At 38.2% G+C, this 13637-nt stretch overlaps 1 protein-coding gene across 1 annotated transcript in view; it reads left to right on the top strand.

Moving 5' to 3' along the window:
• Nucleotides 1–13187, top strand: part of URI1 (URI1 prefoldin like chaperone) — a 59649-nt gene extending 46462 nt beyond the window's left edge. Inside the window, exons 7-11 of the mRNA XM_065416530.1 lie at nt 3908–4088; nt 5457–5718; nt 7130–7272; nt 9479–9737; nt 12377–13187. Of these exons, the coding sequence (XP_065272602.1) occupies nt 3908–4088; nt 5457–5718; nt 7130–7272; nt 9479–9737; nt 12377–12562 (1031 nt within the window). The 3' untranslated portion in view covers nt 12563–13187. The remainder of the gene's footprint in view (nt 1–3907; nt 4089–5456; nt 5719–7129; nt 7273–9478; nt 9738–12376) is intronic.
• The last annotated feature ends 450 nt before the right edge of the window (nt 13188–13637 follow it).

The raw sequence follows: 13637 nt of genomic DNA, 5'->3' as shown, positions 1-13637 counted from the left end.
TTATTGAGTTTAAAAGTATACGAAAGGCCATAGAGATTTAAGCCCTCTTTATCCACAGAACAGCATAGTTAATATAAGCGGAGACTTAGTCCACATGATTATGCCATTGTGTTGCAATCCTGACTTGGAGAGTTAGGTTACCAACAGATAGCTCAGTAACCAGATATTGGAATCTTCAGAGAAACAAACCCCCAACATTACAAATTCAGAGGAGTTGACCAAAGAGAAAAGAAGGAAGAACCATAGACTGACTCCTGGGGGACACTAGAAGAAAGATCTAGTGACAGTATAGACATGTCTGTTCTGAGTCACACAAAAGAATGTATAGTAGTGAAACTAGGAGGACTAAGTTTCAGACTCCATCTGTTCCTTGGGAAGTATGTCATTGCACATAGTGTCAGCAGCGAGGGCAAGAAGCATGAGAAGGGGGTGTCAGGCATATGTGAGGTGAGGTGAACGCTGAGCATAGCCAGGGCATTTTTACTATTGTGAGAAGGGGTTGAAAGCCAAACTAGAGAAACTCAAAATGTAGCTTTTGGAGAAATAGTGAAATATATGTGAAAAGTCACTGCAGGATTTTTGAAGAAAAAAAATTGGCGATGGGAAATTAGCTTGTAAAGAGAAAGTAGGAAGGTGTTTTTGATAAGGGGAATGGTGAAAGGTGGTTGTTTTCTGTGCTATTTGAGACAGTATTCAAAAGATAAAAAGAATTAAGAGTAGGGGAAACACTAGTTTTCTTTGCTGTAAATATAGTGTCAGTTGGACATGGGGAGATCAGAGTGGGTTATGAACTGGAGATGTTTGAGTTGGCTCACATAATACTGCATTGGGATCTTTTTCATGGAATAAATCAGTAAATTCCTTGCACTTGAAGGTGGAGGCAGTGATTGCAATTTTGGAAGGAACAAAGGCATTCTGGGAAGTGATCCTATTCTTACATATTAGTGTATGAAACTTTTACTAATGCCACATTATATTATAAATACTCATTCAAATTTGATGTCTCCTGATAGCTACTGATTCAAATTTCATCTGTGGTCTGTGTATCCTCTCTTGTATCCTATACCTTCATTAGCTGTGTTTTCTTGAAGTTAACTTATTCTTTGTGAAAATATGTAAGGATAGATTGTTTGCTTGTTTTATTACTGTTGTTGCGTTGATCCTTTACTCTCTGAGATCGACAGATAAATATCCAAATGATATTAATTAACAACTGCACTAGGGCAATCCTAGCTTTGATAGTCTGGGCATCATTCTTGGTGACAGAGAAATGGTTACATCTCTGAGAAAGCCAAGAACAGTATCTAAAATGACTACGGTCTCCTATCTGAGGCCTCTGTATGACTAGACTCCACTAGCCCTGTTCCTCCCTCTCGCCCCTCTGCACTTCCTTCCTGTGCCTCTTTTATCGTCCCTGGGCCGATTGGGCCAATTGAGTTCTTAGCCCATCAGCCTGATTTGCTAAGTACCCCCAATCAGCTTCTTCTGGGGCACTAATTAGCATCTAAGTGACCAAAGTGTAGGCTCACCTACTCTCTCCCTGCACTCTGTCACAGGGACCAAATCAGGGTGCCAAGATAATCTTCCTACAAGAATATTAAAGGAACTGGCACATGAAATTGTGATCCCAGTAGCAAGGATTTTTAATGAATCCATAAACTCAAAGCTTGTACCTTATGACTGGAGAATTTCAAGTATAGTACCTATATTTAAGAAAGGAAAAAAGTGATCTGGAAAACTACAGGCCTGCAAGTTTGACCTCCGTTGTATGCAAGGTCTTAGAACAAATTTTGAAGGAGAGAGTAAAGACATGGAGCTAAACAGTAATTGGTATGAAATACAACATAGTTTTAGAAAAGGTAGATCATGCCAGACCTACCTGATCTCTTTCTTTGAGAAGATAACTGATTTTCTAGACAAAAGAAATGCAGTAGATCTATTCTATCTGGATTTCAGTAAAATATTTGATACAGTTCCACACGGGATATTTAGTTAAATTGGAGGAGATGGGGATTAATACAGGAATTGAAAGGTGGGTAAGGAACTGATTAAAGGGGAGACTACAGTGGGTCATACTAGAAGGTGAACTATCAAGCTGGAGGGAGGTTACTAGTGGAGTTCCTCAAGAATCAGTCTTAGGACCAATTTTATTTAACATTTTCAACAATGACCTTGGCACAGAAAGTGGGAGTGCGCTGAAAAAATTTGTTGGATGACATAAAATTGGAAGATACTGCCAATATGGAGGAGGACTAGAATCACATAAGAAGATTTGGACAATCTTGACAACTGGAATAATAGAAATAGGGTGAAATTTAATAGTGCAAAGAGGGACTAACAACAAGAGTTGTTGCTGTAAGCAACAGAGGAGGAGAAAGGCCAATCCTAGGATGCATTAGGCAAGGTATTTCCAGTTGCAGTAGGGAAGTTTTATTACCAATGTACAAGTCACTGGTCAGACCTCATCTGGAATAGTGTGTGCAGTTCGGGTCTCCCATCTTTAAGAAAGATGAATTCAAACTGGAGTGGGTGCAGAGAAGGGCTACTAAGATGATCAGAGGAATGGAGAGCCTGTCCTACGAGGGGAGACTTAAGGAGCTTGGCTTGTTTAGCCTAACAAAACAGGCTGAGGGGAGAGATCATTTCAGTTAAGCGCCAATGTTGACACAAGAACAAATGGATATAAACTGGCTATCAACAAGTTTAGGCTTGAAATTAGATGAAGGTATCTGACTATCAGAAGAATGAAGTTCTGGAATAGTTTCCCAAGAGGAGTAGTGGGAGCAAAAAACGTTATTTGTTTAAAAAACCCTAAGTTTATGGAGGGGATGGTATGATGAAATTGCCGACAATGGCATATGGCCCATCCATGTCTGCTATTAGCAGATCACTCTAATGGCTAGAAATAGGATGCTAGATGGGGAGAGCTCTTGAGTTACAGAGAATTCTTGCCTAGATATCTGGCTGGTGGGTTTCACCCACGTGCTCAGGGTCTAACTGATCACCATATATGAGGTCAGGAAGGAATTTTCCTTCAGGGCAAATTGGCAGAGACCCTGGGATTTTTTCACCTTTCTCTGGACAGCATGGGGCATGGGTCCCTTGCTGGTTTTAACTAGAGCAAATGGTGGATTTTCTGTAACTTGAAGTCTTTGAATCAAGTTTTGAGGACTTCAGTAACTCAGCCAGGGGCTATGGACCTATTGCAGGAGTGAGTGGGTGAGGTTCTGTGGCCTGCCATGTGCGGGAGGTCAGACTAGATGATCATGATGGTCCCTTCTGGCCTTCAAGTCTATGAGTCTGGAAACAAATGTGTTTACCATTTGAATAGATAATGAAACGTTTAAATGACCACAGTGACTGCCTGTGGCTGCTGTTCACTGAAGAGCAAATTTCTCTAGCCACTTCTGAAGCATTAAAGGTTTTATTTTTGTTATTACAAAACTAAGATTTTAAAGCTAAAAATGGCTTTTGTTGTTGAGTGAAGTGAATTGTTAGTTACCAAAGAGGGATGTGCAGATACCATGGGCTCCTGCTATATTTCCCAGTTTGTCCTGTAAACCATCTCTAATTTTTAGGTAACATTGATGTACTTCATAAATTTAAAAAACATCTACTTGTATCGATAGTTGGTCCCAAGTGAGCCAAAGTACAAAGTAGGTTTGTTTCCCCAATTAATGGCACAGTGAGCAACTGTCACACTAGTGCACCACTAGAAGAAATGATTAAATCAACTGAGAGGTACCAAACCACTGTAATAGAAGTGTCACAGGATCAGTGTCTCTGTTTTGCCTTAGCATTATCCTGTGACAATGTTCTGGTTCACTGACAGTATTACTTAAACAATTCAGCAGTAATTTGAAATGGAAAATGTTTTGGCTAAATACGTTTTATTTATTTTGCACAGGAAAACGTAGAACTGCTCACAAGCCTCATTCAAAGCCAAAAGTGTCAGATGTTTTTGAGGTACATTTTCAAGAAAATGGGATGGATACAAAGTCCAAGGGGTTTTCCCAATCTGAGGAGGAACTGTGGGCCCGATTGGAAGAGCTTGAGAGACGAGAAGAGATGCTGGGTGAATTTGACAGGTATATTACTGTTGCAGGTTTGGGCTGAAAGATGTAATTAAAATCCTTACTAGTATGAACAAATAGGTGCTTTTTGCAGTTGATTTGCTTAAATCAGTGATGGTTGAGGAGCATTGCTGCATGTTGAAAAGTGTATGGTTGTTGATTTTGTTTCCATTATAAACTGAGAAAATCCTAAAAACATCCATTCAGAACTCTGGATACTTTTTAATACCTTAAAATTCGCAAAAATAAATAAAATGTGAAACTTAAAATAAGCTGCTCATAATAGAGGAAGATCTGTGTACAGAGCCTGACTGCCACAGACTTTCTGTGTGATCGGGATACATTTAATTTCTGTATACTTCAGTTCCCCATCTGTGAAATGGGGACGATAAAACTTCCTTACCTCAAGGGTATAATGTGAGAGTAAACTAACTAATGTTTGTGAGGAGTTTGGATACTACGGTGATGAAGCCTATAAACACCCAGATAGATAGAGAGAACAAAAAGAATTAACTTGGATGCTAATTATGAGGGTAGGGTGAAGAAGGTTGGAACATAAAGGGCCAGATTTTCTACTGGAATCCAGCCCCTGAGTGGTTCAGAGGAGCTGGAATCTGTCTGTAAATGTCCAGGAAGGAATCCCCTCATTCTCCTGGCATAGGGAAACTACCCAATGGCAGAGGCAGCTCCTGCGACTGCTGCCTCCCTCCCATGCCTGTCATAGAGGGCACAACATGGAAAGGAGATTGGAGCATTGCAGAGTAGAGTTCCACTACTCCCATCCTCCAATGGCATAGGGGCCATTTGAGACCCTATGCCAGGGTGTGAGTTAGAACAGCTCTCTAGCTGCTTTCACTGGCCCTGGGGCTACTGCAGAAAGGCCCTTGATCACGGAGCTGTAACCAGCTCCCTGACACCCTCATCTGTCTCTTGCATTGATTAGAGCTTGGTTGCAAGAGAGACTCTGGCCCAAAGTGTACAAGATGAGTAAGCTAGTATTATAGTTGGACCTTTCGTATTTCTGACCTGTTGTGTACAACTCCTGAGTAAACAACTCTTTTAATTGTGAATGACAATCCTTAGAGCTGTTTTGGTCCTAAAGCAAAAATTATGACTTAGGACCAGATTGTGGCTCCCTTGTTTGCATTGATAAGCATTTCCTTATTGAAGTATTTCCATTATGAGTAAGGACTCCACAGTCTGGCCCTTAAAAAAACTATATCATGCATGATATTGTTCTTCCCTAACCTCTTCCAGAAAATCTCATCTCATAGATAAAGGAAATTATTCAGTGGTTTCATATGTTATTCTGTAAGTTATCTTGTTAGGCTATGATATGTGTTGATTAGTTTTCTTTCCTTAAGTATTTTTTGCAATTTATAGGACACATGATACAATTGAGGCAAATGGAGAAGATACAACCTCCTCTGAAGAGGAGAAAGAAGATAAGACAGATCTGAATGTGGTACACAGAGTGGAAGACTCTACTACTCAGGACAATGTACAGAAAGAAGTAACAACTTCAGAATTGTTCAGTGGCCAAGTTAATGGCCCAAGTCATTATCACAGTGATGATGAAGATGATTTAGGAGTTGATCATTTTGTACCAACTATATTTTTCTCTCATACTGTTGAACCTAAAAGGGTTTGTACTATTACTTTTTATGTATTTATCTCCATATAATGTAGATAGTATATATACTACATGCTTTATTTAAAATAGTGTACCCCAAAGTGTCGGACAATAAAGTATACCATTGCTTTAATGAGTCAAAAAAAAGACCTACCTCACATAGGTAAGATGGTGTCAGAGTTCAGAGCTGAAGCCAATTCCTTGTTTACTAGGTTTAAAGAGGCAGGGACCACAACAAAAGCAGCATCCTTATCCTATGGGGAGAGAGTGATGTGTTATCTAGAGCAACTCCTATAGTCAAATGAAGAGGCAGCAGCGGTGTATTCTTGAGGGAGTCATCCAGCCTGCCAGAGCTGAAGTTAAACGCTAAAGCAAGTGTGAAAAGAAGACTCTCATGAAGAAATAAGTCAGAAATATGTCTACATTATAATTGGGAACAATTTCTCAAGGAAAATGGTGGAAGATCCCATCCCTTGGGAATTTAAAAAGTAATGGACAAAACACTAGTAGATATACTGCTTTGGTGGGGTTGGGGATGGGAGTGAGGGAGTGCACTAGATGTCCTAATAGGTCTCTTCCATCTTTAATATCTAGGATTTTTTCATCTGACAGAAACAGTAGTAGCTACCAGTTTATCTGTGGTTGGAATCTAACCATAGATTATACTCCTAATAGCACATCTAAAATGTTACTGCAGGAGAATTCTAACTGTTTATGCCACTTATAGCCCTAGAATCTTTTTTTTTTTTCTTTTCTGAAAATGCATTTTGTATTTATTTTAGACATGCAATATTGTAAAATGTAAAAGCTATCGCAGAATTCAAGGTGTTATGTCAAACATTCATGTGAAACTTTGACAGTAAGATCCATGGCTAGTCTTGTATTTAGGACCCTGACTATAGACAAAGTTTAATTTGGCTTTTTATTTCAGAAGGTTTCTTTTGCTGCTCTGTGTTTTGAAACCCCCCAATTCAGTCATGAATTCTCTAAAATGATACCAAAAAGAGATATTAAAGTTTTCATACTACCAGTGCTATGTCACATATTTCTAAAAGGTAGCATCCCTGGTCCAGGTGTTCTAAAAATGCCTTTTACATTCAAGGCAGACATTGCATTCAGGGGAAACTAAGCTCTTGGTCAGAATTAATGGTTTAGGATGTATGGTTTGATGTATAATCAGGTTGTTTATTCTTACCCAGTCCTGGTGCAAGAAGCTATTTCTTGACATTAAGTGCTAATGCACATGAATTTTGCACATAATATCAAGACAGTGAGCACTGAGAATGTCACTGTCAATACATTTTGTTGTTTAGCTGTAGCCCCCCAGCTGCTTGGATATGAAGAATTCATGAACTGACTTGATCCATGCCCTCGTGATTGCTTGATTTTTATACTCTAGACCAATTTGTGTTTTAATTTTCAGGTAAGAATAAACACAGGAAAAAATACTACTTTGAAATTTAGCGAAAAGAAAGAGGAGGCCAAACGTAAAAGGAAGAATAGCAATGGCAATGGACACTTGGTTCCAGAACTGCCTAACATAAAAACACCAGCAGACATTTACCGGTATGTAATGTATAGTGATAGCTGCCCTGCTTTTCCCATAGCACGCTTGAAAAGTAAGGCCTTCTTTTGTGTTCAAGCGTGTCCTCTTTGAAGCATCCTGCAGCAACTTTGAAATCTTACCCAAATATGGAGCTGCACAGTGTCTCCCAAAAGAAGCATTTGGAACTGGGTGTACATCTTAAGAAGTGAACACTTGTGTCTCCTGCATGGTTGTCACACGTTTAAACTGCCACACTTCATAGCTATTGCATGCTGCTTTGCTGAGAGTTGCATTTTCTCAAACTGAGAGCCAAATATAATTCCTTTTAGCAGTGCTTTTAAAATTTACCCCACTGCTTCATGCCATATCTTCTGCAACTTAAAGGAATGAAATGGCTCATTGCAAATTGTTTAAACACATTGTCACTCAACTTCCTTTTAAATATTTTTTAAATATAACTGATCATGTCCATCACATTATGCCTTCTTTCTCTTTCTAGCTTCACTCCATTGTTTCTTTCCCTTGAGGTATCTGTCTGAGTTGTTATTGTCTCCTTCATCTTTTCTTACTCTCTCCCTCCAGCCAAGCATATTCCTTTCAGCATGTGCTTTACCTCCTCTCTGGTATATTCTCTTTCTCATTTCTTCCCTCCCTACGAAATTTCTCTTTCTCCTTTTCCATCTTTTCCAGCTTTTAATTCCAGTCTTTCTCTTCCCCATCTGCTCACAGACACACACCTTATCTGTTTACTCCCTATCCATTCATTCCTCCCCCTCCTTCAAAGGGCAAGAAAAATTGACCAGACCTCCGATAGCTAAAGGAGTGCATAAAGGACAAAAGTAAGATTGAGACATGAGCCAGATTTTTAAAGGTATTTAGGTGTCTAAAGATGCAGACAGGCACCTATTGGGTTTTCAAAAGCACCTAGATTCTATTGCGATCAGTGAGAGTTAGAATTTTCAAAAGCCTCTAGGTACTTACTAGGCACCTATCTATGTCTTCAAGTGCCTAAATACCTTTGAAAATCTGTTCAGAGGCAACACCGAGGTGAACTTTTCACTAGCCCACTCCCTAGTCACAGCTGTACAACTGCTGGGACAAGAGAAGGTTTAGGGATTCATGGTGCTGTCTTTGAACCCTGATCAGGATCTGTATGTTTTGTAGTCTTAGGCTAGTAAGTGAGTAGAAAATGTGAAACCCTTAAGAAACAAACAAAAAATCCCACTTTCTATCTGTTGAAAGGGAGCTGTTGTACTTTTTCCTCTATGAGCCTGCTTCTGCTCTCAGTTAAGTCAGTGGCAAAGCTTTCATTGATTTCAGTGCTGCACTATTAAACCCCATAGCTCACTACTCGTTCCCAGATCCCCCAGCTACTGTGAGGTCGTATTGTTGAGGTGTCTCCTAATGTATCTCACCTGTTTTTGAATTCTCCCTAGTGAATAGTTCTAGTACCCACCTCTTCCTCTGGCAAGCTGCAGCAGTACTAAATTGACCTGATTCCCGTTGGTTTTATAGCTACCCATAGGGTTTTGAAGAGCAGCAGTGGAAATTAACAGACGCTGGTCAATTATCATTACAGTTTGGGAAAGCTATGAGCAGCAACAGGGGGATGGGAACAGTATCTGTAGACTCGGGAAGAGGACTCTGTGACAGTTCACACTGTTCATGTTTGGAAAGTTTCTTCAGAACCCTATGAACTAAAAACTTATTTTATTTTTAGGGAAAGTTTAGATTCTGCAGAAAATTATGGCACTTGCCTGGGAAAACTTCCTTGTTCTGTGCAAGTAAACGTTTCAAGCACTTGTTTTTATATTCTACATCTGAAAATGATTTCACAGTAGAAAACCTTCTGTTATCACAACATTCTATTTGGTTTCTAGAAATAAAAACCTCAAAATCATCTTGTGACTATAATTTTTCTTTACATTTTGCAAATCAAGCTGTTCTGTCAAGTGTCTAAGAGCTATACACATTCTTCAAAAAGGGGAGTATACCAGCTAATCCTTTAATAGAAGCATGACAGTGTTTGGGTTGCAGAATTACTCCATGTTCATTCGTAAAGAAAATGCTTTATTGTATCTTTTAAAGGTACAGTATTGTAATACAGCAGTTGAAAAGTTAGAAATGCAAATCGTAATTAATTTGTACAAAAGACAAAGTGAGATCACTGTAAATTTGTCATCTGATCCTGAAATAGTTTATTAAAGCTAACATTTTCCTTTATAGAGTCTTTGTTGATGTTGTGAATGGAGAATATGTCCCTCGTAAATCAATTTTGAAGTCTCGAAGCAGAGAGAATAGTGTTTGTAGTGATACCAGTGAGAGCAGTGCTGCTGAGTTTGATGACAGACGAGGAGTTCTGAGGAGTATTAGCTATGATGAAGCTACTTACAGTGACAACAGTGAAGGGATCTTGGAGGAGAAAGAGGAGGAGGGGCAGGAGCATCTTCCAAAAAAACTTTCAACCTTATCAGGGACATTTGAGGTACATTTTTTGATTCATTATTGATTGTTGGCATGGATAAAAAGGAAAATGCTGGATAGTGTAGTTGCCTCTACCATCAGTTTATTTAATTTCTTTTTAACTAATTTTCCAGCTCTCCCTACCTCTCTCATCTGGGGAGAGATTGCCAGGAGGCCCGTTCTTCTCCCTGCACTTATCCTTTTCCTCTCATTGTGGGATAACCAGCTGAGCTGACTATTTGCCACTTTTGTGTAGCAGTAGACAGTATCCCTTCCACTGAGGGATATTCATGGCTTCATGGCTTTCAAATTTAGTGACACTCTGGGACTTCCCCATAATTTAAATTCTAAGGTGCACCACAGGGTAACAAAATCCTGGATCATGCAAGATTCCCACTTGCTAATTGCTAATCTGAGGGAGGGAAAGCTATTTTGTGTATACTGTAGGCTCTTAATATGCTAACACATTGATTCTGGAGAACCTTCAGGGCTTATTTTATATTTTAAAACAAATGGTGTCAGTGGGCTCATCAGAGTGTTTACAAAGTCCTATGACAGGAGGAGGGAGGAAGTTGTCCAGCAGACATAGAGCACAACTTCTGGCATTCCGGCCTTTAAGAAGAACCTGCTCTTTCAGGCAAGATGCCATCGAAGAGCCGAACCAAATATATTTCCAAGTCTTTGGAAAGTCTTGGGTAATTTCTTATCATAAATGAAAGAGATTGTACGTCACTAGTGCATGTGCTTGGTGAATAGCTGCGAAAACCATTGAGAATGTTCAGAAATGAGATGTGGCTGCTGCTATGCCATGCTTGGTATTAATATTTTACCTGTTTTTGTTATGGAAAATTACAGTAATTTTTTAAAAGTTAGGTTACATTGAATTTTCAGAAGTTCTGTAGACAGAAGGCATCTTCAAAGGGAAATGGTTTTTTCTAGAAAGATAGTTACTTTTAAGAAAAAGTAGACTCATAGAAGACCTATTGCGTGCTTTACTTGGTAAACAGCCACATGGTCCTGTTATTGCAACCCTCATGCCCTTTTTGTTTTTCTTTATATCCACTTTGTTATATTTGTTTAGACCCTAATGCTGCTGAGGGATCCATGTGGCAGCCCTTATGACTGCATGGAGTCTCATTGACTTTAAAGATATTCAGTGGGGACATAAGGATCTGCTGGCATGGATTCTTTTACAGGGTTAGCACTATAGATCGTAACCTCTTTGGGGCGGAGACTGTATCTTCTGTATGTTAAGCATCTAGTACACTTTTGGTCACTGTAAAACAATAACAAATCATTCGTATCTCAATCCATTCTCTGAATAGGGCATGATTATCTGCAGTATCACTGTATTTTTTAAGTAATTATATCACACTGAGCAAAATGCTCCAGTCAGAACTAAAGGGACATTCACTTTTTAAACAAATATATTGTTGTTTGCTTTCAGTTGTTTTTATGGTTGTTTGAAGTATATTATTTTTCTGGCAACATTCGCCATGTACTGATTTTTTCTTTTTTCCTAATGCAGCAGAACATCAGTAGCTGTATTTTATTTACCTTTTTATAAAAATGGCACTGGTGTTATTGAACAAATCAGCAGAACAGGCACAGCTTTGGGCTTAGTTTAGCTGTTGGAGTACAGCACAAAAAACCTTGCTTTTTTGCAGGTCCTGCAAGAAGAGTGACTATTTTGTTTTGCTGTTTTTTTTTCTTGGCAACAGAGTAACTCTTAAAAGAGCAGGTATAATAAATCTGGTATCTGTTCCCTCCCGCCCAATATAATGATCAAATCTTGGTGTAAATTAGTATACCTTTTTTCTGAAATGCTCTGAACCATTTTTAATTTTTGGCACATAATGTGACTTTTAAAAAATGTAGTATTTTATATTGCATACGCACAGTGTTATGCATACTGTAAACCCATGGCTGATACTAAAAGCATTTATGAAAAAGAGTTTCTTCCTAGCTGCTTTTCAAATTGTAAATATCCTAGTTGTTTCTTTTTCTTAATGTAGCAAAAAAGCTATAATGGAAATTGTAATTTTAAAATATTAAGCACGTATGGTTTTAGTTAGAATTTATAAAGGAAGAAAAGAATTGGAAGTCTTTTGTTGTTCTCTTAAGTATAAACTGCCTTTACCGATTTTTGATCATTTTTGGTAAGAAAGAAAAAAAATAAGAACCAACAAAATATAGGTAAATTTGTATTCCAGGTGCCATCTTGATGCAATTAGAAAAGGCCAAGATATTAAGCCATGAAAATATGACATATGATGGGAAATGCTGACAGGCCTAAAATCTGCAAATTTTTCCCATTTGTTATCCAAGATGAAATTGCCTGTTGCGTCATCTATTTTATTTTCTTGAACATGTATCAGTGGGAAGCAATTTTTTCAGATCATTTATGCAGTTAGGAATGTGATTAAGTAGTACTTTTAAAACACTATCTTTCATTCAGATTTCTTTGAACAAGCTATATTTTGAGGTTAATTACAATTTGGTTACTTATTCAAGGAACTTCCATTGATTTAAAGATATTTCTTTACTTTTGATTAAAAGAAATAACAATCCTAATAAGGCTAATATAGGGTAATGACCTTATGGGCAAAGCTTCACATCTGCATTTTATTAGCTCATTCTGAGTTTTCTTTTCTCTTGTAGGCTTTTTCTGGAACTGTTATAGAAAAAGAGCCTTTGTCTCCCTTAATACCACACCCAAGCATTGCTCACCCTGTCCTGCCTACCATTCCGGAGCGAAAATCAGAGGAAATTCTGTCTGAGGCATCAGAAGAAACTACAAAGAGGATTTCAAAATTCAAAGCTGCCAGAATGCAACAGACAAACTAGGCCCTGCTGCCTACACAATGAAAGTTTGAATATTAACGCTTAGTTTCACATTTGTTGAGATTATGTAAAACTATGTGCATTACACCTAGTTAGTAAAAAGGTATCTTATGTTAATTTGGCATTGTTTATCTTAATAGACCTCTATTGGTGATATTTAAAAAAAAAAAGTAAACGTTTGAACACTTCAGTATTCAGTTTATTTTGTCAATTTCCCTGTATGCGGTCAGCACCTTTGTATATGTTTGCCTTATAACAGCACTTGGAATTACTTTTCAAAGATTTCTCTTCATATGCCATTGGTTTTATGTTTAAACCTAAATATACAGGTAGTTTTGTACCAGCTGTGATGTCCTACTTACCATCTGGACAGTTTTAAAGAAACTTTTCAAATTTCAAATTGATTCATCAATTATATTTCATTACTTGCTTTAGCATTTTAAGACACTCTTGTATCCACATTGTTGTAGGTACCTGCTAAAATTCAGGTTTTTTTCCTTCTATTAAACCTCTGATATCTTACTGTACAGATCTCTAAAACAGAATGCTGTGTTCATGTACATTGCAGGGAAGTTTCTTTCATGGAAAATGGTATTTTGTAAAATTAAACTTTTCAAGTAAAAACAAAGGTGTGAATTTTGTTTTTTTGTTGATTTATTCATTTAAAATAAAATGTGGAAAGAGGTTCTTCTTTGAAATCCTTCACTATTGCATAGAGACACAGTCTATTCTCTTCCCTCTTTTTGTAGCAAACACCCATTAATTTCAGTGGCAATTACATGCAGATAGGGAGAGGAGCATAGACCCAGACTATGGTTACAAAGTCCCAAGTTCTTTTATATATTCAAATAATATTTTAATTGTCATGGAAATGCCCAGAGAAGGTGGCTGCTAAGGATAAATGGCTTAATGGCTGCAATTTTATTTCAAAACTTAACAGAACTAAGGCAAAATGTCTTGCTGCAGCAGATAGACATGATTGGTCTCTGGCCCATGGTTCTGTGGATTTAACCCAGGTGGTTACCCAGGTGACATTCCTTCCACCACCCTGTACATTTCCTGTTCCCACCGGCATCTG

Source organism: Emys orbicularis, chromosome 14 (assembly GCF_028017835.1).
Source record: "Emys orbicularis isolate rEmyOrb1 chromosome 14, rEmyOrb1.hap1, whole genome shotgun sequence".
Lineage (NCBI taxonomy): Eukaryota > Metazoa > Chordata > Testudines > Emydidae > Emys > Emys orbicularis.
This window is presented reverse-complemented; position numbering and strand designations above follow the sequence as displayed.